This window comes from Larus michahellis, chromosome 16, assembly GCF_964199755.1.
Source record: "Larus michahellis chromosome 16, bLarMic1.1, whole genome shotgun sequence".
In the NCBI taxonomy this organism is placed as follows: Eukaryota; Metazoa; Chordata; class Aves; order Charadriiformes; family Laridae; genus Larus; species Larus michahellis.
In genome coordinates, this window is record NC_133911.1 from 9,709,593 (window position 1) to 9,736,035 (window position 26,443).

At 52.0% G+C, this 26,443-nt stretch overlaps 1 protein-coding gene across 5 annotated transcripts in view; it reads left to right on the forward strand.

The window, feature by feature from the left end:
* CAMTA1 (calmodulin binding transcription activator 1) overlaps positions 1-26,443 on the forward strand; it is a 296,378-nt gene that overhangs the window by 53,536 nt on the left and 216,399 nt on the right. For all 5 annotated transcript variants that reach the window (XM_074560717.1, XM_074560719.1, XM_074560718.1 and 2 more), the window contains one exon: positions 24,451-24,518. In XM_074560717.1, the coding sequence (XP_074416818.1) occupies positions 24,451-24,518 (68 nt within the window). The remainder of the gene's footprint in view (positions 1-24,450; positions 24,519-26,443) is intronic.

The following is a 26,443-nucleotide window of genomic DNA, read 5'->3' on the forward strand; positions in this document are numbered from 1 at the left end:
AAAACCAGCACGAGACCCCGCGATGGGCAGAGCTGAACTGTGGAAAAAAAAGAAAAAACAAGGTGTTTTCACAGGTTGAGGTCAGACCCCCCCCCCCACCTTCCCCCCTCGGGCTGGGATCTTGGTTATTAGCGGAATAACCTCGTCCATCACCCAGGCGAGGGAGGTGGGAGCGAAGGGGTCCCGCCGTCGATGACGAGTGTTTCCGGGTGAAACGGAGAGCGCGGTTCCCGTTGTGCCGTCGCTCCGTCTCGCTTGGGCTCCCGCTCGGAGCCAGGCGGGTCCTTTGAGCAAATCTCCGGCAGCTTCAGAGGGAGAGAAACCACCCCAAAACCCATTTCTCCTCTGTGGTTGTGCTGAGGAATCTGCTGGAAGAGTAAACCCTGGGTAAACATCCTCAATTTGCTGCCTCCTGAAATGGAGCAGCTTTTAGAGTTTCAAGCCACAATTTGTATTCAAATGAAGGTCATTTGAAAGGTGTAACATAGTAAACAGCCATTATTTCATTTTGATAGTGGTACTAAAATTATAGTGTTGGTTGAATTATTTTAGTATAGGACCATTACCATCTCCCTAAAACACTTATAGGGATTTTTATATCAGTGCTGCAGTCCTGAAATTAGAGGAAAATTAAAAATCACACGGCTGTGGTAGGGAAGTAATTTTTTTGCGAGCATGCCTTCGTTTTATTGTGCATTCTCCTTCCCTCGCTTCCCTGCCAAAGGAGAGAGGCACGTCTTCTGTCGGGGGCCGCTGCTGACAGATTGCTGCTGTTGCCGGTCCTTTCCATCTACTGCCATGAGCCGCTTCGGCTCCGGCTGGGAATTGCTCTGGAGCAGCATCCTCACCTGGCTCCGTGCTCCCGGCGCCTTCCTGGGGCTGCGCTGCTCCTGGCTGGAGAGTAACGTGTCTGTCATCAGCGACACCTCAACAGAGATCGGGCTGCACTGGAAAAGGCGTTGTGCAAAAAAAAAATAAAAAAAAAAAAAATAAAAAAACCAAACCAGATGGAAAAATGGACAGCGAAATGCTGCAGGGTCGCCCTGGGGAGCTGCTGCAGGAACCTGCCGTGTTTCAAGCCTCCCGCTCCGAGGGTGGAAGCGTCCCTTGCCGGTGCCTCCAACCGCGCGGCGTTTCCCTGGTACCTTCCGCCTCCAGCCCACCTGCGGCGGTGCCCAGCGTGCTCCTGCCGTGGCAGAGGCGGGTCGGTGCTGCCGGCGCTCTCCCGTCACCCGCAGTCGTGCCGAGCCTCCGGCACCGTGGTCCCTGGGACAGACCCTCTCCTGGCTGCGGGGGGCAGGGGCTTCGCCTTCTAGTTGTGTCCAGCCCAACATTTGGTGTGACCTCGGCGTCAGCGCTGCCCCAAGGCCGAGCGCGTCGACACACACCATCACTCTCTAAAATGTACTTATTTACACTAAATTTGAAGTACATACAAGGGAAGAACAGCCCCAGGGACGCACTACGCGCAGTGATAAATCAGCGGCTCTAACGGAGGCAGGGAGCTGGCATCGCCTTGGGTAACCCCCCGAAAACATCGGTGCCCAGCCACAGCCGGCAGGGTCCGGCACTTCCACCGTGCCGGGGCTGTGAGTGTGGGAGGTGCTCAGGGGAAGCAGGATGGATCTGTCTCCCGACTCAAATCCCCAAGAACGAATTTCCGTGTGAGAGCAGCCGGGGGGATCGCGCCCCCATAACGATGCGACTGTGCTGCAGTGAGCCCTGATGAATACGCCAGACGCCTCCAGGTGACCAACGACGGCTCGGGATGTTTGGGGGATGGAAAGGCATTGAGATAACCTTGGCGACAAGCTGAAGACCTAAGAAAAACAGCTGCATTTCCAGTGTGGGAGCCGGCCTGTGTGGTTTGACCTCTGTGGCGCGCTGTCTGCGTCGGCCGCTGGTTGTCCCCCTTGGTCGGGCACCCAGCGCTCCCCACACCCCGCCGGGCCTTCAGGGCTCACCCTGCGGAACGGAGGGACGACACCGGTTTGCCACGAGTCAGGGCTTTCACGAGCCACCTGTAGAATTTAGTTGCTTTGGTTGGTTGGGTTTTTTTTTCCCCCAATAAAAGAAGGTGCCATGGTATCCCCTGACTTCAGCGCTCTTTGCCAGCGTGCTACGTTTAAAAAATACTCATGCAGGGGAGTAGATACACACTTGAAGTCTCTCTGCATTTATTTCCTTTTAGGAATAGATGTAATAAAAGCTCGAGTTAATAGAATGACAGTAATTTCCCCCATCAGGGCCACCGGGTGAGGGCGGCTGGACGGAGCCCGGCCGTTACGGCTGCCATTAGGTGGAAGGGTTGATGCACAACGGGCCGTGCACGAGCAGGGGCTGCCAGACGTGAACGAAATCTTAATCGTGAAATTCCCGTAGATTATTATAGCTGCCTTCATTAACATTTTCACACTCGGCTGGCTAACAAATGAGGAGAAGGGCTTTCGGTACCGCTGGATTTATAAGGCTCTGAATCCGCCCCGTACCTCGGTGTGTGCCAGCGGGCTGCGCCCTCGCCCTGTGCTGCGCTCCTGCTGGAGGAGAAGGGGTCGCCTGCTTTTTATGAAGGGGAAAAATAGCAGGTGTTTTGTGAGTAATTTTAGTGAAAATCTTTATTGGCGATAAGGTGGTTCTCAATAAAATGAAGGAATATCTTGCAAAAAAAAAAAAAAATTCCCCTTAATTTATAGTTCCTCCAAGAATTTAAGATGTGAAATTTCTAGTTTCTAGCTGCATCTTTGGCAAAACTCAGATTGATTGGGTTTTATCTGGTTTTTATGGTGGCTTGATCTGATAGTGCTTAAACTCCGGGGTGTTTTAGTTGCGTGAGGAGGATGCCAGTGTATGTCCACTGGGAAAGAGCATAAACTCTTAAACCTTGGAAGTTTTGCTGCTTTTGCAGTACCAAAGCTGACGGAAATGATGCGCTGGCCATGGAAGGTGTTGGCCATGGAAGGCCATCGCGTCACGTTGCAGGTGAAGGACATGCCTCGCGTCTCTTCCCCAGCCTGGCCGTGCTCCTGCTCACAGCTCTGCTGCTGGAGCACTCCACGCCGACAGCGTGAAAATACGTTTTCATGGTGAAATTGTGGGGCTCTCAAACACAGACCGATGGCGGGGTGGACGGTCCCCGTCCTTGGGTGAAGGATGCTCTTGTAGAGCCGCTCCTCAAGAGCCTTCAAATGGGGGGGGGGGGGGAACCTGCAGCGGGGTTGGGATGCCCTCGGAGATGAGCATAGCAACCTGTTCAATATTTATTATGGGCAACAATTTGACTAAGGGAGAATTTAGATTAATAACATTCAGCCTGGAGAAGTAATTTCCTTTGAGAAAGCGATTTACATGCACTCTGCCAAAAAGAGCCGTCACCGCGCGCTCTCGTCGTGTCAGCTCCAATAATGAAGTTGGAAATAACATGGGAGGTTAATAGGTCCTACTTATCTCCTTAGCGCCGGAAAGGAAGATTTACAGTGCGGAGCCTGGTTTGCATATTTCCATTGGAAATGGAAAGGTTTTTCCCAGCCGAGATTGATGAGGGGTTGCGGTTACAGGGTGTCTGCTCTGCCGCTGCTCGCGGCTGAGGCTGCAAACCTGAAACCTCCATCCCGGGGGACACGCTCCTGCCGGAGGGAGCCGCCTTTCCCGGGTCACTGGCCGGGGACGTATTTAGATGACTGTGCCGCCCTTCCAGCGATAATTATTTTTACCCGTCTCTGTCCCCTCTCAGCCTGGAAGTGCATCCCGACGTGGCTGCCAGGCGGTGGCTGGGAGCTGGGCTGCAGCCGGGCGGGTTTTCCCGGGAGCTGCCCGTGGCGTGCGAACGGGGAGGTCATCGGGAGATGCGGCGGGAGGCGGCGGCGTTGGGGACCGTGGAGGACGCCTGTGTCGCCTCTCGGGCTGCCGCTTGCGCGAGGCCGTCCCCTGGGCAGGCGTTGGTGTGGTTTGTCCTGTCTCAGCCCCGGGGGGGGACGGACGCCACGGTCCCGGGGCTGGGAGCTGCCGGGCTGCGCTGGTGCGTTAGCCGGTACCTGTTCCCTTAATTAGAAATAGTAATGACCTTGTCATCACTGGCGAGGACGCTGCTGCCTTGGCTTTCGGCGAGGCTGGAAATAGCTGGAGCCGCCCCTGTAATTGCACCTTTCCCCCCCCTTTCCTCCGCGCTTACGTGCGGCGGGAGGGGTGATGCGCGGGCGCCGGAGCCCTGTCACTTCAAATTACTCTTATTAAATTCCCAAAGGACCCGTGGCACGTTATGGGCTATCGCGGGAGCTATTTCGTTTGGAACAGCAGAGCTATCTGTGAGTTACAGGAGTACAGAAACGCTCTCCAGTTCCGCTGCTGCTCTCCTCCCCTCCCTTCGCGCTTCAGAAAATAGCTTTCGAACCGCTCTTCTCTCCCGGCAGGTTTAGGTTGGGGTCCTTGGCAGGTTGTTGGGCTCTTCCTTACTGGGAGTGAAAGAAACTTTAAAAAATAATTCCCTCTCGATAATTTAAGTCACATAGTGCACTGAAGCCTGGTTAAAAGAATAACTCTAAAAGGGATAGAATTTTTAATAAACGTTCTGTCTAGCATAAACCGTAAAATATTCATTTAAAGTCGGTTATTTCGCATAACTAAGTGCAAGAAGAATTAACTTTCTGAACAGCTTAAGGTACAATTCAGTAATAACCTGAGCCATTTAATGAATGAAATATTTAACATAATTTGCATAAGTGATGGGATATGGAGTATAACAAATGTAACTCCGAGTGGGAGAGGAAAACCGGGAGGAACAAACAGAAAGAGTGGTCAGACACTGGAACAGGCTGCCCAGGGAGGTGGTGGAGTCACCATCCCTGGATGTGTTTAAGACTCGTTTAGATGTGGTGTTAAGGGGTATGGTGTAAGGGAGAACTTTGTAGAGTGGAGCTGATGGTTGGACTCGATGATCCCAAGGGTCTTTTCCAGCCTAAATGATTCTATGAATTCCCCAGTGTGGAGGCGGGTGGCCACCCTGTGCCGCGGGACGGGGATGGAGCTGAGCCTGGGGACCGTCGTGTGGGCAGCGCGGGAGGATGGACCCGTCTGCGAGGGGGGTCTGGACACATTGGCCGGGGCAGCCCCCAGCCGTGGGCGGGCGAGGAGCAGGGACTCCTGTGCCTGACTTCCCCGGGGGGCATTTCCCTGCTGCTGTGTGCTGTGTATCCACAAATAACGCGGCCTCTCCCCATCGGCTCCTCTCGCAGTGCCTGTCTCCAGGGTGGGGGTTGGGGAAGAGGCGCTTTTTCCTCCCCATCTTTGACTTTCCTGCGTGAACCAAGCGAATGGATGCGCTGTCTGCGGACCATGGCGGGAGCAGGCGCAGCCGAGGTTTTCATTCAGGCAGCGCAGAGCGGGGTGAGCATCGCTTCTTCGCTTCTGCTGCTTCTGCTCCTGAGAACTCCCAGTGCCACGAAACACACTTTTTTTTTTTTTTTTTTTAAATTTTTTTTTATTATTATGTTTTTAAATCAAAAGGTATTTTAAGTGACTGCAAGAAGCTGGAAGATCTCCATGTGCCGGTGACTCCTCTTGGCATCATGACGCCCGTTGTGGTGGCACGAGCCCTCCCGGGCGCTGCTCGGTTCCAGAACGCGCCGGGGGCTGTGACCGCAGCCGGGTCGGTCCCACACAAAGCCCGTCCTTGGGCCAGGGCTCCCTCGGGACCCCCCAGCTGGTCGTGGCGGGCATTTGGCCAAGCGGCCCCGGGGGATGCTGAGCGTGCGGGCATCCCTCAGCTGGCACCGCCTCAGCGCGGTCGCAAGGTAAATTGGGGCCAATTAAGGCAGTGAAAAACCCAGGAAAGGAAAATAAGAGGTAAACCTTGATGCTTTCCCCCATAAAAGTAGAGAGCGCTTTAGCAGGCATGAGGTGATCAAGCAATTTGCTCTCAGCAGGTCGCTGCGGGAGGAGGTCGTTGCTAATCTACGCGTGCCCAGAAATGGCAGTTCACGATCAAAAGAGTGGCAGGGTTGGATTTCTCAATCATACCCAATTAATATGGGACTTTCAGTTAGTTTTCCCTAACTTAAGGGCATTTTAATGAATTAAACTCGATTTCTCCTTCTCTGCAAGCGGCCACCCTTCTGGAAACTGTATATTTGAAATCGGGCGTCCCGGGGAGCGTGGGTGCGTGTACCCGTCTCTCTCCGTGTCTCCGTCTCGTGGGTGGGCCGGGGTGGCCGCCCGGTGCCTGACCCTGGGGAGCGCAGGGACACCGTGCGGCACGTGGTGACCCAGGTGCGGCCGCACTGTTGGCTCGCCCAAGGGCTCTATGATCTTTCATTACTTTCTCCCCCCGCTTTGGGACTTCCCTCTCCCCCCTGGCACAGAGGTGCCTGTCGTGCTGCGTGCCCCCCTGCTCCCCTGATCTCCAGCCGCCCGGAGGTGATGCCATTAGCGCAGCCCCTCATGAATAGTGCGTCTTTCTCTTCCAATCCCCGTTACTTTGCCTTTCCCCCCCCCACTTTTTTTCCAGCCACGCGCTGTGTTTCTGTCGTGTTGGTCACTTGCCCGGTTTGCAGCGCGTTGAGGTCTCTCGGCTGGTTTTCCAGCCTGTCTGACCCACGCTCGTAAATGCCTTGTCATATTCGCATGCTGCCTCCTCACTGCTCACCTTCCGGGTCGGTGGTAAGCGTTAGGCAATAAAGGACACGGGCTGAAGCCTAAATATAAAAGGAGATAGACGGGGAATCCCCTTCTAGCTGGGGGTGCAGGGCTCCTTCATGTCAAAGCTGACTCTGGAGAATTTTAAATGCTAAAAGATAGAGAAGAACGGAATAATTCTGAAATGCGTCCCTTTCTTTGTTAAACAATACTATTTTTTTAAAAAAGGCATATATTTTTAAATAAGTTAAGAACTGAGCGCACTGTTGGGGGGGTGAAATACAGATGCGGATGAGTACTCGAGGGCCCCGCTCGGCGGCTGGATCTGGACTACCTTAAGAGAGGGAGGGTTGTTTTCATCCCTGCTGTCCATCTGCCTTGACAGCGCCTTAAAGTCAATATTACCCTAAAAACCTTCTGCTTTCATAACAGGCGGTTTTGTTTGTGTTGAAAATGCTTTGTTTGATTTCCGGAGCCATTCATTACAGGATCAAGGCTTCAAATTGGAGCCAATTAGGTCTAAGAGTTGCTTTTAAAAAGCTTTTTTTCCAAACGCCAAGCGCTTGAAGGTTAGAGCTCGGCGCGCTGAGCACCCAGCCCCGCCGCGGCGTCGGGTACCAGCGGCATCCCTGCGCCGGGGCTGCATCCCGGCGGGAGCTGCTGGCTGCAGTCGCGCTGGGTACCGTGGCTCGCCCCTTTTCTATATTTAGTAAGAAATGCATCAGCATCCCTTTTCCTCCCTGAATTCCCTCTGGGGATGCAGCTAGTAAATAGCTGTTGCACTAAAAATAACACCTGCAGCAGCCCCTGGCAGCCTGTTCCCTTCCCTGGCTGAACACGGACCCAAAGGGCTCCCACTCCGGGAGCAGATGTTTGGCTTTAGGATTATTTTTATTTAAAAAAAGAAAAGAAGCAGAAATCAACCACTTAAAAACGTAAAGACCATGAAACTGCCTGTAACACTTAACCTTTGGAAAACATTATTAGTGCTATCAGCCGTCTCCTCTCCGTTGGATGAAGGCGGAGGCAGCCCGGCACCGCCTGTGGTGATTTTCCGGCCGGCGCTGGCAGCCCAGAGGTGACCCGGGATTTGCGCCGGCAGCGCCCCGGAGCACGCGGCCCCGAAACACGGGCATCGGCCCTGCTCTTACACCAGCCGTCTGGTCGGCTCCTTTCCAAGGAGAACGGCAGGAAATCCTGGGCAGTTTGCTGCCCTGGTGCTGCTCAGAATTGCAAACGGCTTTTATTACACAAAAAATGCCCTTTTTCTTTTTCTCTCCCCCCCCCTTTTTTTTTTGTTGTCCTTTTTTTCTTAAATGTTTTCTCAAAAGTGAGGAATGAGTAACATCTCAGAAGTCTGAAAATACCTTGCAAAGAATTTATGGTTGCCTGGTGCCACTCTGGGTTTAGGTGGTTTACTTTGTTCAATATCCCGAATAATTCCGGGTGGGTGGGTGAGTTGCCAGTGGATGGAAACCAGCTGGTGACAGCAGCAACTTCTGGGGGGGTCAGAGCTGCTGCCGTGCCCTGGATTAATAGTCGTGTCTGGGCACGTCCCTAGAGCAGGAGCGTTGCCCCTTTCCCGCCCCAGGCAGGAGGGAGGACGGTTCCATGGCAGCCGTCAGTGAGTTGCGCGGGAGCCGATCCCATCCGTTACTGCCTGAGCTGCTTCCAGAAGCTTGACCTGTCGTTCCCATTTCTGCCAAGAATCCACCCATTTACTGAGGGAGATCTGGAGGAAAAACAAACAAACAAACGAAAAGCCCACCAAAACATACAAGGGCTACCAAGATGCTGAGGGCACTGGAACCCCTCTCTGATGAAGAAAGGCTGAGGGATTTGGGTCTCTTCAGTCTGGAAAAAAGACAGCTGAGGGGGATCTTATCAACGCTGATAAATACTTGTCGTGGTTTAGCCTCAGATGACAACAAAGAACCACGTGCCGCTCGCACGTGCCTTCCTAATACAGGAAGGATCGTGCGAGCGGCACGTGGTTCTTTGTTGCCATCTGAGGCTAAACCACGACAGTCCTTTTTGGCACCCCAGATGGGACAAAGGCAGTTTAACAGAACAGCAAAGGGAACAGGCAAACAACAACAACAACAACACCACGGATAGGGGAATATACAAACGCGATTACGGAACCGCCGCTCCCCGCCGCTCGCCGACCGGCCGGACCCGGGACGCCCCAGCCCGCTTTTAAGCAGCAACTTCCTGCCCCCTCCCCCGGCAGCTCAGGGTGGGCGTGGCTCACATGGCATGGAATACCAGGAAAAGTTAACCCTATCCCCACCGGAACCAGGACATTATCCACCCCTTATTCCATACCATCTATGCCATGCCCAGCAGGTTCCAATGAATTGCCACCACTTTCCCCAGTTATATATATATATATGTACACACATATAATGCCCTTAGTTTATGGGTCATCCCTCCAAAGTGTCCGTTGAGTTCTTTTAATCCACGGCTCTGGGCTCCATTTGTTAGAACAGTCTCTCAGGGCAGGTGAGATGCTGGGTGGTGCTGGTCTGTTGCATGCTGTATTTTTCGGAGCTTGTGACTGGTGCACCTGGTGTGGCTCATGCACGCAGTCCGTGGGCTGAAGATGTAGATCTTGAGGAAACTGCTGGGCGCCAGCTGCTGAGATCAGTTCTTATCCCATCATCCCTGTGCCTTACTTGTAGTACAACTGATATCAATTATAGCAATGAGGACATACAGTGACAGTGTTACTTATCAATTAACAGCACACAATCTGATTCATTGGCTATTCTCGCCCAAAATCAGATCCCCATGAGGTACACATCGGACTTCCCCATCCTGCCGCATCACCCACCAAGTGCACCCAGGTCCTTGGGCAAAAGCAATCCCACGGATGGGTTTGCCTTTGCCTGAGGCAGGACTAACCCAGACTGTCTTCCCTAGCATATTCTTCATGTGCACTACGGGGACTTTATCCCCTTCTACAGTACGTGGAAGTTTTGACTGGGCAGGGCCAGCCCCTTTGGTAGATCCCCTGGGGTTAACTAGCCAGGTAGCTTTTGCTAAATGTGTATCCCAGTGTTTGAAAGTCCCACCACCCATTGCTCTCAGTGTAGTTTTTAACAGTCCATTGTATCGTTCTATCTTCCCAGAGGCTGGTGCGTGATAGGGGATGTGATACACCCACTCGATACCATGCTCTTTGGCCCAGGTGTCTATGAGGCTGTTTCGGAAATGAGTCCCGTTATCCGACTCAATTCTCTCTGGGGTACCATGTCGCCACAGGACTTGCTTTTCAAGGCCCAGGATAGTGTTCCGGGCAGTGGCATGGGGCACAGGGTATGTTTCCAGCCATCCAGTGGTTGCTTCCACCATTGTGAGCACATAGCGCTTGCCTTGACGGGTTTGTGGCAGTGTGATGTAATCCATCTGCCAGGCCTCCCCACATTTGTATTTCAGCCATCGCCCTCCATACCAAAGAGGCTTCAAACGCTTGGCTTGTTTGATCGCAGCGCATGTCTCACATTCATGGATGACCTGTGCAATAGTGTCCATGGTCAAGTCCACCCCTCAGTCATGAGCCCATCTATATGTCACATCTCTCCCTTGATGGCCTGAGGAGTCATGGGCCCACCGAGCTATGAATAGTTCACCCTTACATTGCCAGTCCAGATCCACCTGAGCCACTTCAATCCTAGCGGCCCGATCCACCTGCTGGTTGTTCTGATGTTCCTCCGTGGCCCGATTCTTCGGTACATGGGCATCTACATGGCGTACTTTCACAACCAGCTTCTCTATCCGGGCAGCAATATCTTGCCATAGGTCAGCAGCCCAGATGGGTTTGCCTCTGCGCTGCCAGTTGCCCTGCTTCCACTGCTGTAACCACCCCCACAGAGCATTTGCCACCATCCATGAGTCAGTGTAGAGATAAAGTACTGGCCATTTTTCTCGCTCAGCAATGTCCAAAGCCAGCTGAATAGCCTTCACCTCTGCAAACTGGCTCGATTCACCCTGTCCCTCACTGGCTTCTGCAACCCGTCGTGTAGGACTCCACACAGCAGCCTTCCACTTTCGATGCTTTCCCACAATACGGCAGGACCCATCAGTGAACAGGGCATATTTCTTCTCATTTTCTGGCAGTTTATTATATGGTGGGGCCTCTTCTGCACGCGTCACCTCCTCCTCTGGTGACATTCTGAAATCCTTGCCTTCTGGCCAGTCCATGATCACTTCCAGAATTCCTGGGCGACGGGGGTTTCCCATTCCCATTCCTAATACAGGAAGGATCGTGCGAGCGGCACGTGGTTCTTTGTTGCCATCTGAGGCTAAACCACGACAGTCCTTTTTGGCACCCCAGATGGGACAAAGGCAGTTTAACAGAACAGCAAAGGGAACAGGCAAACAACAACAACAACAACACCACGGATAGGGGAATATACAAACGCGATTACGGAACCGCCGCTCCCCGCCGCTCGCCGACCGGCCGGACCCGGGACGCCCCCGCCCGCTTTTAAGCAGCAACTTCCTGCCCCCTCCCCCGGCAGCTCAGGGTGGGCGTGGCTCACATGGCATGGAATACCAGGAAAAGTTAACCCTATCCCCACCGGAACCAGGACAATACTTCAAGGGTGGGTGTCAGGAGGTCGGGGCCAGGCTCTTCTCAGTGGTGCCCAGGGACAGGACAAGGGGTAACAGGCACAAACTTGCCCATGGGAAGTTCCATCTCAACACGAGGAGGAACTTCTTTGCTGTGGGGGTGGCAGAGCCCTGGCACAGGCTGCCCAGAGAGGTGGGGGAGTCTCCGTCTCTGGAGACATTCCAACCCCGCCTGGATGCGTTCCTGTGCCACCTGCTGTGGGTGACCCTGCTCTGGGAGCGGTGGGACGTGATAATCTCCAGAGGTCCCTTCCGACCCCAACCACTCTGGGATTCTGTGAACCAACCAACCCACCATCACGGACTGGGAACTGGGAATTGCAGCTGGGTTCCAGCACTCATTTTTCATGGTTGTGGTTTTTTTGTTTCTTTTTTTTTTTTTTTCTTTCCAAACCTCAAGTAACAGTTAAAAGGAGGAGGAAGAACTTAACGAGCCATGAACACTTAAAATGAGGAAAGAGCGCCTGGCGCTTAGATTTACAACACAAATGGCTCGGCTCTTAGCTTAGCCTGGGAACACACCTCTGCTTTCTACCGTGTTTTGGTTTTTCTTTTTTCCCTTCTTTGGTTTTTCTTTTATCCCGGTGGGAAGGGCCGGGGGATGCTGCATCCCTCCCTCCCGGCGCTGAGGCTCCATCCTGCCCAGTGGAAGGAAGACATATTTCTTAATTGGTCGTTTAATAGGATCATTTATAATGTTTTAGGTAATAATACCAATATTTTCAAAAGGTATTTTTTATCCTGTTGACACCCCAGGTTTTCTTTGAGGTTTATTTGGATTAATTGGGCAGGTGTTTGGGGAAGAGAACAAATACCTGCTGGTGTTTGATTTTGCTCGCACAGCTGTGTGATGAAGAGAAATGGCAGCAGAAGGCCTTAAACTCCACTATATTGCCTCTGGGGAGATCTCTGAGGGGTTGTTGAGTCCTAGAAGCGGAATTTCAGAGCCTTGTCACTGCAGTTGACCGGGGGGGTCTCGGGTCCCAGCATCGGGGTGACCCAATGAGGCTTTAACGAGCAAACGGGCACCGCGTTGTGCATCTCTGAAGGCTGCGTGGCGGGGAGGTCTCGGGCTCTGCTAATAGCTCTGTGGCCTGTGAGTAATGAGTAATTAATTTGTACTAGCATTTGAATAATGCTTTTTCTGGCTACCTCTACTTGTTTACTCCTATATTTGATGTCTGTCCGTTTTGCATTTAGAATCCCTTTTATTTTAAGGGCTTAATACAAGATTACGGGCTCTTGCCGCAGACTGGCACCTGGCGATGCCGTGGATGCGCCTCGAGGAGGGAGAGCTGAAGCCATCGGTCTCCCACGGGCTGCCTTCTCTTGGCATCTCGAACGCTTAGTAGAGTCCGGGGAACTGTGTCAGTGCGCGGCTTCCTTTCAAACGCGCCTCGTGACCTCTCGCCAGCCGCCCCGCGCTCAGTATGGGGCTGGGGCTGCTCTCGGGCTCCAGGCTGGATCAGTGCGATCTTATCTGTTCACTAGCACGAAACGTTAAAAATTGTGATAGGATTGATAATAACGAGTAGTGTTGGCAATTTTTTTTTTTTTTGGAGATTAGATGCTGTTTGCGCAATGAGACGGGGGTGCCTGTGCGATATTTCCAGAGCACCTCAGAGAGCTGGGAGAGCCTTCAGTGCGAACGATACAGAAGGAATAAAACCATTAACTAGTGACTGAAGGTAAAGCAACGCCTTTATTTAGCTAGATCTGCAGGAGCAGAGAGATCCGGGCGCTTGGAGGGCAGGAGGGGGATACGTGAAGCACGGAAGCAGCGGCATCCAGGACTCCATTTTACGCTCATTAAGATTCGGGGACTGAGTTCGTGGCAGGGCAGCGCCGCTGGAGCCCAGGCAGGAGAATGTACCAGTTACTGCTATTTCCAGATTTCCGGGCTCTGGGTCTGACCAGCATCGTCATTCGAACACAGCTTTTATCATGATTTAATATGTATCTTTTCAGAAGGATTTTAATTCCCTGTTTGAAATAAGAAAACGCCATAAATCAGAGACAGAATCTTTTAACATTTACAGTTTTAAATGAATTCCTGTTGAGAGTCTCTTAAGCCAGATTTATATCTGATTCTGCATTGAACTGTGTCGTTATGTGGGACTGAAAAACTCTTACAAAATTAGGCGTAATGCAAAAACATGCTGAAAAGACAGTTCTGCAGGAATGTGGAACGTTATTATGTTAGAGAATATTGGAGTGAGGAATATGCAGAAAGGGACAATTACCGTGGATATTTTCCTTTTAATGAACCTTGCACAGTTCTTTGGTGGAAGGGTTTGCTGCTGTCGCCGTGCAGGAAAAAGCAAATTGAGAAAGCACCGGTATTTTCACCTCCTCTGGCGTTTCGGTGAAGCGAAGAGCAGGACTCTGTGCCACCGCGCGGTGGGGAGGACGAGCCGGGCTGGAGGGGGAGGCAAAGGCCACCAGCTGGGTTTGAGGGACCGCACCGCAGGCTCGTTAGTGAGGCCACCGTCTTCCCAATCCGCGCGGTGGGTGCCTGGTCTCACCTCGGGACGAGAGCTGGGGCCAGCGGGGTGTTGCTCGGGCGCAGCATCCCGGCGGCGGCATCCTCCGAGCCCGGCGCCGCCGGCTGCGGGTTAAGGTAGAGAATTAAAACTGCAGGTGCCAAGGACAGTACCCTGCTCTAGCTAGGGCTGTGCATTTCGTGTCCCGTTTTACTCTTGAGACCCAAAAGGAGGAAATCTCTGTAGGATCCCAGGCAAGCCATCCTAGCAGCAGGTTGCAAATAAACAAAACCCAAGGTTTTTCCCCCCAGATGTTTTCCTAAGACCAGCAGGCCAGTCTCTTACAGCTTAAAATCCACCAGGATCCTTTGGCCCCCTTGTTTACCAGGGCTGGAGGTGTTGGGCTTGGCCAGTCTTGATTGGAGTTATGGAATTGCCTTTCACAGAGGAAAAAAAAAAACTCTATATATAGCATTACAGTGGTATGTTTTATGTAGAGATCCCTTGTGTTTCTCCCCCATGTGTGAAGTTTTGGCTGGGCTCGGTGGGAGGCTGCCAGAACAAACATGAAGTGGTTCAATGGCAAAATGATTTGGGGCCTTTTCTCTCTCTGTGTTTTTTCTCCAATTTTATAGGTAAAGGGTGCCCTTTGACTCTGCGTTCAGCAGGGCTCGGTGTCTCGCGCTGCCCGCAAAGGGAGGGTCATGGAAGGGGACCTGCCCTGTCCCCCCGTGATGCCCCAAAGCACGGTTGGGGTTTGCCGGTCGGTGGAGGAGAGCTGCAGAAAAGGAGATGGTCCCCCTCATTTCTGTGGGAGTCGGGAGCAGGGTGGCATCTCCCGGTGGTGCACGGGGACACTCCTCAGCATCTACAAGCCCTGGGACTGTTCAAGTTATGTAAAATAATTGAGGTTTTTCTTATTATGCGGTAACTAACGCATCGTAGCTACCTGTGTCTTGCTGAATTGTCTTTGTTTATCCCACTGCGTATTTGAGACTCTCAGGCCACCGAAGCGAAGTCCCGCTGGCGGTACCAAAGCTGATGGCGACAGCAAGACGACGGTTCAGGTGTTCCTTTAAATCACAGGGTTTAGCCCAAGGTCATTTAAAAGAAAGTATAATAATAATAATAAAATAATCATGTAATGATCTGTGGGTATTTTCCAGTAAGTAAAGATTGGGTATTATTTAATATCGCTCCATTTTACTGACTATCCCTCAGTTCGGGACTTAAATGGAAGATAAAATCTATCCTAATCCCATTAGGCCCTGGCTTTGCTAATACTGGCCACTAACGGTACTTCTGAGCCAAGCGGTTCAGGACAGGCATCGCTAAGTGTGTTTGTGCAGAATTATGGTCTGGCTCTTATAAAGACCCGTTGCGTATTTAAGGTTACTATTTTCCATGTGTATCTGGCAGGTGAAATTGCTGAGCAGATCTCGTTTAACTCCGGTGTCTGTTTCACAGATTGGGGTTTTTTTCTTCTCGCTTTTCATGTGTTTTAGAGAAAATTATTTTTTTGTCTTAATCTAATTTCTTCATAACAGGTTTAGCCTTGAAAAGAAAGCATTTAAGTCGCCCACTTGGTACTTTAGAGAAGTTTAAGAGTGAGAAGGGCTAGCCGCTTTGAGCACTGGCCGATTTGAGTGGGGAGAGGAGCCGGGGTGTAACTGGGCTGAGCCGTGCAGACCCGTACAGCTCCAGCCGCGATTTCCTTCTAGTAACAAACCGTCTCCAGCAACTTCTCAAATTAAGATTTTAATGAAAAGCATAGTAGAGCGGGCTGAAGGCTTACGTATGCTGGAAGAAGATCTATGAATGCTGTCTAAATGGGATCGTGTAAAATAATAATTAATTATTAATTAGCCGCAGAGAGAGTCTGAATTTGCTGGGATGTAGGAAAGTGGTTGTTAAGTGGGGATGCTGCAGGGCACCTTTGACTGCAGAGATCAAGCTTTCCATTTCCATGAAGTCTCCCTGGAAGCGTTTAGGCTTGGCTGTGGGCGATGTTGGCCACCCCTCTGTTGGCCACCCCCTTCCCGCTGGTTGGTTTCCCGTTGGTTGGTTGGTTTCCCGTCGGTTGCTCTTTGTCCTTTTGCACTCTTGTCTCTTTCCAGAAGTTTTCTTTGGGAACGCGTCTGGGCTCGTTTGAAGCGGTGTTTTCCGTTGTGCTGAGGCTGCCGTTGGTTTTGCTCTTTTACCCGTTTAACTTTGGGAGTTAAACCGAGCCCCCGGGTGCTGGGACTCGGGGGCCGCCCCTTTCGGCGGTGCCCCAGGTGCGCTCTGCCCCAGCGCCGCTGCGAGATGCCTTCACAGCCGGGCGACTCGAGCCGCTATCGGAGCTCCAGATTCCTAAATGTCATCCTATAATGTCTAATTAAGGTTGCAGTTTGAAGACATCATGTACTTTAATTGAAAACTGTAAGAGTAATCTATTCCATTTTTTTCCGTTAAATTAATAGCGTGGACCTTTAGCAGATGGTTAGCGAGACGCTGTTATTAACCAAAACATCCCAGCGCCTGCAACCCAGCCGCTTGTCACCGCGCACAACGCGGAGGAACAAGACGTACATCTCCCCGACCAAATGCACTTTCCACTCGGTGCCTTTATTCTCCTGCGGTGCCAATTAGCGGTCCCAGGGCTGCCGTTGCGCCTCTTTTGCAAGATTTAAACTCTGCAGAGGAGTTTTCTGCCGGGAGGCGGGGGAAGGGGCTGGCAGCAGCCAGCGGGCTGCGGGTCATCTTTGTTCCCTGGCACAGCAAGAGATACTTTGGGCCCCCAAAACTGTGGATTTTTTCATCTGTCAGGGTAATAGAGCAAGCGGTCTGGCTGAAGCCATTTACAGATGTTTTCACGGCTATAAATAATGCCTGTGCTGTGTGTGAGTGTGCGCTGCGTTCATGGGGGTGAGCTCTGCCCCTCCGTCCCCTCTGCCCCCCTGGGGGAGCGTCTCTGCGTCGTGTTTGCCCGTCCCGGGGTCTGGTAACCAGCCTGTCGTTCCCCCCTTTCTGTTTCCTCTCTCCCTCTCCCCCTCCTATTGCTCCGCTGCTTCCCGAGGGAAGAGCAGCGGCAGCAGAGGCTGGGGAAAGCCGGAATATTTATCACTCTCTCCTACGCAGAGGCTCTAAAACAGCTTCTGCAAAATAAATCTCCTTTTAAGACCCTTCCAGAGCGGGGTTTGGTTTAGTGCTCCAGGAATAAAGAAAAGCCTTTTCTCCCCCAGGCAACTGGCTGGGACCCCCAGCGGTGATGGCTCGGGAGGCACCACGTCCTGGCAACCGGCGGGTTTTCCTTCTGCCGGAAAACGGGCATTTAAACCTCAGCCGTTTGCTGGGGAGCTGTGGTGGTGGTGGTGGAGCAGGGGGCGAAGCAGCACATCCTTGCGTAGGTGCCATCAGGTGCCTGATGAAGGGCGTCCCCCCGGGCGAGAGCGTTGCTGCGGGATGGAGGATGCTCGGGGAGGAGTGCCAGGGATGCAGGGATCCGTGTTTCCCGACAGCGCCTCGTCTTTGCGGAGGAGGAATTTGCACGGGCTCCGAGGAGACGAAGTTTGAGTCCCGATGAGGCCGGGACCCCGTTACAAAGCGGGTCCCCCCCGAGGGGACTGATGCCGGTTTGGGGGCAGGGACGGCGGCGTGGCGGAGGCTCTGTGCACGGCAGCCCCTCGGCGCAGCGGGGACTGTAAATGATTCAATTAGTTAGCTGCAGATATTGATAATAAAACCCAGCTTCCATCTAATTAGATAGAACATTAGTTGGTGTACCCTTACTCAATTAGAAAAATACATTTTAAATGAAGTTTTAATTTATTTTGGTCTTTGCCTCTTCCATCACGATGGAATTAGTGTAGTAAGTGGAAGGTTTGCTTTCAGGTTCCCTGCATCAGACCCCGAACGAGGTGACGCCCCACTCCTCCCCCCTGCGTTTTTGGGGACAATCGGAGCAAGTCCCGCCAAAGCGCCACTGCTGCTGCGAGGCTGGGCGGGTTTTGGGGAGAAAATTCACGGCACTTTGGAAAACCAAAGCCACACAAGCGCAGCCTGACACCCTGCTCCGGCTTGTGCTGGCGACCAGGGAACCTCCATCCCCTCGGCCTCCAGCTCGCGCCGCTGGTGCTGGTTGCCGCTAACACCGTAGTAAAATAGTAAAATTTGGGTTTATTCCCCCTCTCGGCTTCAGAGTGTGCAGAGCAAGGCTTTTGCTTTAGAAAGTTGCAGGTAGGTAACGCTTCAAGGCCAAAAATAAAAGCACTACCTGCAAAAGTAAACAAAACGTTTTATTTAAAAGTTGTTTGGTTTTTTTTTTATTGTTGACAGGCGTTTGCCAACCCGACAGCAGCCCGAGTTGCCTTTCTTCTGCGTGCTCAGAAGCTTTGTTTGCTTTTCTCTTGCTTCTCATTTCTCCCCAGCCCACCCAGCCGCATCCCTTTTGATGCCGAGTTCCTCTTTTAGGCCAAACAACCGGACAAATGAAATGGTATTGCAATTTTTTTCTTCCAGTGATGCTAAACAAGGTAGTGAGACCTTGCTCTGTGTGGTTTTCGGCTTGGTCTGTAGTTGTAATATTCAGAATATTAATGGCCTTGAGAGCGGGGACAGCTAGAAAATGAAAACGGCTTGATCCCAGCTGAGAAGATGCTACATAATCAACATGAATTTGTATTTTCATTTCAGAGTGGAAGGACGATAAGGAAGCGATGGGCTGGAATTTGTCTTTATAGCAGCGAGGACGTGGAGATTTCCTAAGAGAATAAATGTGCTTGCTTAAGAGATCGCAACTTTATTAGCTCTGCGGTATAAATTCAGAGATGTGTACAAACTCCCCTGCTTTCTCTTAAAACATGCATATATTTCAAGCTTATTAATTTGGATGCGTATAACTCATGTGAAGTAAGAACTTGAAATTCAGACTTTTTTTTTTTAAAAAACCAACTAATGATTTATTACTTTGAGACACGATAGGTGGCCTAAGCCGCCTGGCACAGGGAATCCTGTTTGGGTTCCAATTTCTCTTTTTCTTTCGAGAGCTCAGGTGGGAATCGCTGGTCCCCTCGAACGGTGCAGAGATGACCCGCGGGGGGTCGAGCCGGGAGAGAGCCGCTGCCCTCGGCCGTCTCTGGGACAGCGATAATCCCGATTAGCCACAGCTGCATCCTAAACGCCTGTGTCCCATGCCAGAGCCTTCCCTTGCACCTCCTCCAGGCCGAAATTTGGATTTGGAGACCGTCTTCTGCCAGGCAGGGGTATTCGTTGCGAATTTCAGAGCTTTTTATAACTTTTTCTTCCAAACAATGTGAGCGTGCAAAATAAAAATACGTGTTCATTTATATAAAATGCTTTCAGCCTGAGCAACAGAGTGTGAATCAAACCACTGAATTACATGGCCGAGTTCAGGATAAAACATAACTCATGTGATTTTAATGTTAAATTATCCAATTGCTGTACGGGGCGTTTCCATTAGCGAATCAAATTAAGCCTTTTTTCCTCACCAGCGTCCTGCGAGCGATGACCACAGGGCTCCGTCCTGCAGGCTTTCATTTAGGGGGAAAGCCATGTGCTGAGCGTCGCCGTGAAATCGTCGGGCACGGTCAGGAACGGGTCTGGGTCTGTGCGACTTTCAGTCTCTCGGCCTCTCCCGGCGACGGGGGCTCGCTTTTGCCGCTGACGCTGTTTCCACGGCCGGGCTCCGGTGGGATGCGGGGCTGGCGGGACGTCCCGGCCATGGGCTGCCGGCCCTCGCCCGCGGAGATGCTCTCGGGTGGCCTCGGGGTCCCCCAGCGCCGCGCACCCTGGCAGCGCTGGGGGAGTCGCCAGCCGCGATGAGGTGGGCGTTCGTGGCACGCGTCCTTTCATTGCCTTCGCTCGCTTCATAATGAAACAGCGAGGCTGAGGGGGGAGAGCCGAGGGTTTCAAAGCCGGGCTTTGTCTCGTCTGACCTTGCTGGTGCCACGCTGCCTTTTGTTTGTAATCTCGGGCCAGAGGCAGCCCGGAAAGGGTTTGATAGGAGACAAAAGCAAACAATAGCCTCGCTCCAAAGATACGATGAATGGGATGTAATTGAATTTTTTGGTGAAGACATTGATTTGACCCTGGAAGACACACAGAGCAAATCATTAGGGGAATTAACGCGCATTAAAATGCAGGTTTTTTTTTTTTATCAGAGGTCTTTTATTGTGCCTGTAGTTTTGTTTTTAATTATTTAATGACTTTGTGTCTTCTAGTGATAAATCTATTTCTTCCCCCCGTTCCTGAAGGAAGGGCGGTGTTGCAGTGATGAGGGGGTACCTGCCCCGGCAGCTGACGGGCACCCACCGCCTCGTCGTTAGTGGCCCTGCGTGTGCCCCAAAGCAGACGCACGCGCTTTCACAGAGCGTCCCTTGCAAACCGCTGGTCAAACATCAGCGTTAGTCTGACCGCTTTCTTCTGGGCCTTTCGGATTTGTTTTTTTCCAACCTGTGTATAGCAAAAACTCCGTAGGAATTAATTTATTGCAAGAACCTGTGTGGGACGTGGTGTTCAGGAGGGAAACTTCCAAACTGGGGCTGCTTGGGATGGGTTTTGATAGTGGGTTTTCGGCGTGCTGACGGCTCCCAGCTGCAGCCCCCTCTGCGCTGCCTGTGGCTGCGGGACTTCTCACAAACCTCAGCCTTGTGTTTGTGTCTCGCAGGTGGTGCTTTCCTCACCATGCTGACGGATTTTAAAAAAAGCAACGTGGTTTTTTTTTATGGCTTGAACTGCTTGGGCTCGCCCTTGTCTTGGTTTGGGCTTTGCTGGGGGAGCTGTGGGTCTGTGCGTGCCGCCGGCTCGGCTCCTCAGGAGGAGCATCTCCTTTGGCTCCAGCACCGGAGCAGCTGTGGCGGCGTGTGGGACCCGGCTGTGGCTGCCAGCCCCGGGGTCTGCCGTTTGCTGGGACTGTCCTGGGCGATGGACACGAAGTCGTGGCGTTACAGAAAGCAGAAGGTTCAAAGAAGAGGATTTAAAGGGGTTTTGCTGCCAACAGCGGCGGAGCCGTCCCTGGCACGTCCCCTCCCTGGGATGGGTGTTCTCCGTCCCGGCCGTGGGCGCTGCCCGGGGCCTCTCGCTGCTGAGCTCCTCTGCTGCTGGTGCCCGTGCTCCCGAACTCCTCCGGTGTCCTTTACAAAATGAGCATTGTGCTGTGCAGCGCCAATTCAGGGCTCGCCCTGGTGCCTTTCACTGGAAACTCGCCTTTTTGCCTGGTTTTGTGTGCGTGTGTGAGTGTTCGCCGCGAGCATCACTGAGTCACCCGCGTCTCGCGGTTCCGCTCCAGTTGGAGGTGGCAGACGGGAGATTGTTCTCCCAGTCTCGGTGCTGATGTAGTGACAGAAGTTGGCACACGCGTGTCAAACCGTAAACGGGGAGTTCTGCTCGTTTCTCCCCTGTGCGGGGCGGGTTGTGGGGCTGGGATGGCGCTCAGCCGCCGCGGCAGCAGCTCTCCTGGCACCGGACCCGGTTCGGACTCCGCCTGCCCGGTTCAGCTCCCCCCCAACCCCGACGGAGGGGCCGAGAGCGCGGTGGCTCGCGGTGCTGGGGATGCCGAGGTGTCCCGGTGGGGGATGCGGTGCTCGGGGCGACGGGGCTGCAGGCAGGCACAGGCAGGGTGAGCAGACGAGCAGGTGTTCTTTGGTTTGGCTTTTATTTTTGGGGTGGAGTGGAGTGTTTTTGGCGGGTTTTTTTTTGCCCCATTTGCATGCCACTCCTGGTAATTCTGAGTACTCGGGGCACAGAAGGCAGCGTGGAGGATTCGCTGTCTCTCTGCTGTACGTGTTAATTTATAGCGTTGCCATGAGCTAGATTTTCCTTGTTATCCAAGGTATTTCCTCTGGAGGAGGGAAATCAGGCTGTAATATATCATTAAGCAGAAAGCCTGGGGGAGCTCCTATCCTCGTTGATGCGGGTTCCTTCTTTTATCCTGTTAGAAGAATTGAATGAGATGTTTTTGAGTTGTCTGAAGATCCAGCTTGGAGCCCGGTTGGAGCTCTGGCGTTGCCTGCGGCGGGGGCAGGTCCCTCACCGTCCCGGTGAGACACCCCCGTGTTTCGGTGGGTGCCCGCGTTCCTGCGGCGTCGACGGCAGCTTGTTCTCTGGGCTGCCCACGTTCCCCAGGCAGGCCCGGCCCAGCAGCGTGGAAACAAACGTTCTGCCCCAAAACGGGAGCATCTCATTGCCACGGCTCCTCCGTCAGTGGCCATTTGGGAGGAAGGGTCCAAGGGTACAGGATATGGGCCGGCTGGAAGGAACGAAGTGAGGAAGCCGCGGGTAAGAGTCGTGTTTGTTTACCTGAAATACTTCGGATTTCTGTGCTGCAGCAGTGTGTTTATTCAGACACAAAACTTGAAAATTGCTTTATTCTCCTTACAGCAAGTTGATTTTTAGTAGGAATAGGGAAAATCCTATGCTAATCTTAACCCTCCCCCTTCCCAACCTGCCTATTTTTGCAGGATTTTGAGGGTGAATCTGCCAGCTCCACCTCTGCATCGAAGGGATTTGCTTCTGTAAATACGTCCAGACCAGCCGGCAGGAGCGTCCGGTGGACTTGTGTGTCAGGGGGGATGCACAGCGCGCTCCCTCCCCGGCACACGCTGGTGCTCGTCTCGCTGCGCGGCGCGGGGGGACGCGGGTTTGTGACGCAGCGACTCAAGGACGTAACGCGGGACGGGCTGGGAATAAAATTCTGCAGAGCGCAGCACATTTGGTGGAAATACTGTACTGGCTTTAAAAAAAAAAAAAGCTGAGATCTTTTTTCATAATTTTATGAAGAATTTTAGTTGCAGAGTATTTTATTTTTTTATATATATATTTATATGCATGTAAAATCAGCGGTTGGCTCCTACAGCTTGCACCCTGCGTCAAAGCCGTGAGCCGACGCATGGGAGCGATGGGCGATGGCTCTCGGGAGCCTGGTGGAGTCCTGGGTCAGACCCCTCTGAGGTTTAGCACTTGCGCCGCGTTCAGCTGTGGCTCCTGTAGACACACAGGGTTCGTGTTCTCCGGGAAGGTCGCGCGTGGGGATGCTGTGTCATGGCCCATGTCTTGGTGGAGGGCTGTGATGGGTTATTGCGACATTGAATTTTGTGCAGCAATTAGCCAGAAATTACGAAGAGGTGTTTTCAGAGCTCGGTGTCGCCGCTCCTCCTCCTGGCTCACGTAGAAGCAGTTCTACTCCTTCCTCTGCTGCTGCCGGCATCGTTAAAAAAGGCCGAGTTGGGCTTGGGAAACAAGGGGTGCGGCGGTGGATTCTGGGAGAATTTATTTGCAGTGTAAACATGTTGGTTAGGAGTCATTAATATGACATTCACACAACTCTAATAAAGTACATAACACGGAGATCTGGCACCGCTGCAATACCCGGAGGACATTAAGTATGAGTCTTAAAACCAAGAGTATTGGAAACAAGATATTTTTACGTCTCGTTTGGGAGTAATATAATTGCATTTTGTGGCTCTAGCAGATGCTTGGGCCAGCTGGTTGGAGAGCTTTGTGGATTTTTTTAGCTTTGGTACTATACAGCTACAACCCTTATATAGAACTATCTTTAAAAAAAAAAAAGAAGATCACCTCCTGGTCGAAAGGCCCGTTTCTCGCGCGTGCGGTACCTTGGCGATGGCGCAGCCTACGGACACGTCTGGTGCAGCAGCTCCGGAGGTGAAACTGCAGGCGGGTTTGGGGTCGGATTGGAGGCAATTGAACATTCAAGGCGGCTTCGCTGACCTTTCTGCTGAGCTTTTGCCGTTGCAGGCCTCGCTGAGAAGGGAGACTCTGGACCCAGCTGGGAGGCAATTTTTGGAAGAGAACCATCAAAAAACCCTACGTATTTCTGAGTATATCTCAGAAATAAAAAAAGCTTGTTTCCAGCAGGAAACAAGGGGAAAAAAAGCTTGTTTCTAGGGGGGGAAAAAAAAGCGTGTTTCCAGCAGCCTGTGGGCTGCCACCCCAGGGTCCTTGGCCATCCCCAGGTGTCGGGACGTTGCTGGGGTGGTGACAGCAGCCGTCGTGGTTAGGGGTGGCCACTGGCCGCGGATGGCCCCAGCGCTGCCGAGGATGCTCGGCCTGTCTGTGGCCCCGCAGCCATGCGGGCGCTGCTGCGGGGATGGATGGGCGGCCGTCCCGCGGCCGTCAGGCCTGTGAACAAGCACCGGCGTGAATTATCTCGCCGGCACCGATAATTTCCTGTGAACAAATCGGTTCTGATCTGGAAGTAATCGCCCGTATCATTCCTGCAAGTGGGAACGATGACTTATGTTGATGTCACCCGCTGGCTTTTTATGGCAACGATTAATAATTCAGTAATTCTCTCTGCAGTGATGCTGTTCTATTTATAAATATTTAATTTAGCTTGCCGTGTCCGTGTTGTCACTGCCCTCCCCTTTGCCTCCTGACGTAACGCCAGGCTCTCGGCGATGCTGCGGTCACCAAAGTTACCAGCAAATTGTCTGTGCTGGAAAATGCTAATGCCTTTCCTCATTTGCATCTCTTCGTTAGGTTATTCAAGTCTGGCTCTGGGGGCACGAATACAAACGTTGACCGAGCGCACTGTTTCAGTCAGAGCCTGATTTAAGCTGAGATCTAACCCGGGGCTGGCGGCTCCTTGTCTCTGTTATAAAACTTCTCGGTTATAAAAGTTTCCCGTTTCCAACAGAGCCATGCAAATAACTCTTTTTTTCTTTCTGCGTTTCTCTTTCAGGAAATTGCAGCTTATTTAATAACGTTTGAAAAGCATGAAGAATGGCTAACAACTTCCCCTAAAACAAGGTAACGTTGCTCGTGCTTCAGCGCATTGACTCATTCTGCTGATGACTTGGCTCGCTAATCAATGCCTTGGCCACCGAGTGAAAACTCCCAGTCATGCCTGATGGCTTGTGACACCAAACTCTCATTAATTGACTTAATGAGCATTTTATTGAATGAAATCAGATTGATTAAAAATGGAACAGCTGCAGTCTTGACAGGTTAAAGTTTTAACCCGATTGTTCAGGATTTAATTGTATGCCTTCGGATGGGCGGGTTTGAGAGCCTCTGAGCGAGGTCACGGGCTATTTGTCTTGATGGTGCTCCCTGCAGCCTCCAACTTTAAATAAATTAAAAGACGCAAAGCCCTCCCCAGTGCTCTGCCCGTTTTAATGTGCAGGCGTGGGGATTGTTTGCGTTTTGGTGTTTTTCTTGCTGTGGTTAAGTGTTTGATGGCGAGGAGATCCCAAAAAGCCGCATTAACAGACATGTTTGCAGTTTATTATTCAGTAAATGTCACATCTTCTTCACGCTGCCATAAATGTTTAACTCCTCTTCTTCCCTGGGAACCGACATGTGAAGTTTTGGCTGCGGATGTTTTCCTGCGGTTTGGGCTCGCAAGTTTCCATACGTCTCGCTAACACAAAGCACTCCTGTTTTCTAATGTTGCTTTTTAGCATCCCGTGTCCCGTCGGCGTGCAGGGCCGCGCGGGGGGCTCCGGGCGGAGGCGTTGCTGGGGCTGGCATCGCCTCCCGCTGCAATTAGCAGGGGGAGAAATTGCAGTGAGATGCAAGGAGTGGTGTTGAGCCTAAGGAATAGTGCCGGTGGATTCTCCGAGGAGAGGGCGGGGGAGGAGGAGGAGGAGGGCAGGGCAGCAGGACCTGCTCTTCATGAAATACAGGGAAACGAGAGCTTTGTCAGTTTAGGATTTGTTTGTTTCCCCAGACGCTTCTGTAGGTTTTGTGGCATCTTTAAGTAACGCGATTCCTTGTCGCATTAAATGATCGGTAATACCTGGGAAGGGAAATGTTTGAAGCCGGTTGCTTTCTCAAACGGCTCTCTGGAGCCAGAGCTGCTGTGGTGGCTGAAGGGCCCTTGGATGGACCCTTCCCGCTGACGGCAGCCGAGAGTCTCTCCTTGGCGAGCGCATAAATGCTTTGTCTCATCCCCTTCTTGGCTGCAGGACAGCAAGTAATACGATAATATTAGAGAAGGCTTTTTTCTGACCTGGTAATCCAAGTTCCAGAATTAATGCGAAATAATTTCTTGCTGAACCTTTGCCCGATAAGCCTATTAAGTGGTCAGAAAACTTAATAACTAGCCTGGGTATACATGGCATCACTAAAGATATGAGATTATAAATGTTTTTGTAGCGGTGTCTTTATGATTTTAAGAGTTCGGTTTGCTACAGGCAATACATGAAAATAAGTTTGTGATTAATATTACAATACCTTCCTCCTGTGTGCTTACACTTGAAAGAAATAACGTCCCAGGAGAAGGAAGGTTGTGATGGCTGTTCAAGGACCTTCTTAAATCGTTGAGTTAGTTTTCTTCCTTTTTTTTTTTTTTTTAAGTACAAAAATTAATGGGAAGAGTTAAATGCTGAGTTCATACAATCAGGGCTCTCGGTATTCCAGAATTAATGACATTGATCCGTCGCTGAACTGAAACACTCCCCGTTCTTTGTTTGCTGCTGTGGGTGCTGCTAATTTCATCTCAGAAAATTCATAAAAATGAATTGCACCACTGATACTTCTGGAGTTCCTTAATAAGGTGATGTATGGTGCCACCTGAGGCGCCGCTGCTGGGTGGATCGCTGCCGTGGACGATGCCCTTGGGGAGCTGTTGGCCGATGGTGGACGTGGGCGATGGGCTTTCGCTGCGATCCAGGTCAGGCTCCTGCAGAGGTGCTGGCCCAGCGCGGTGTCACCTGCCGGCGGCCAGCTTT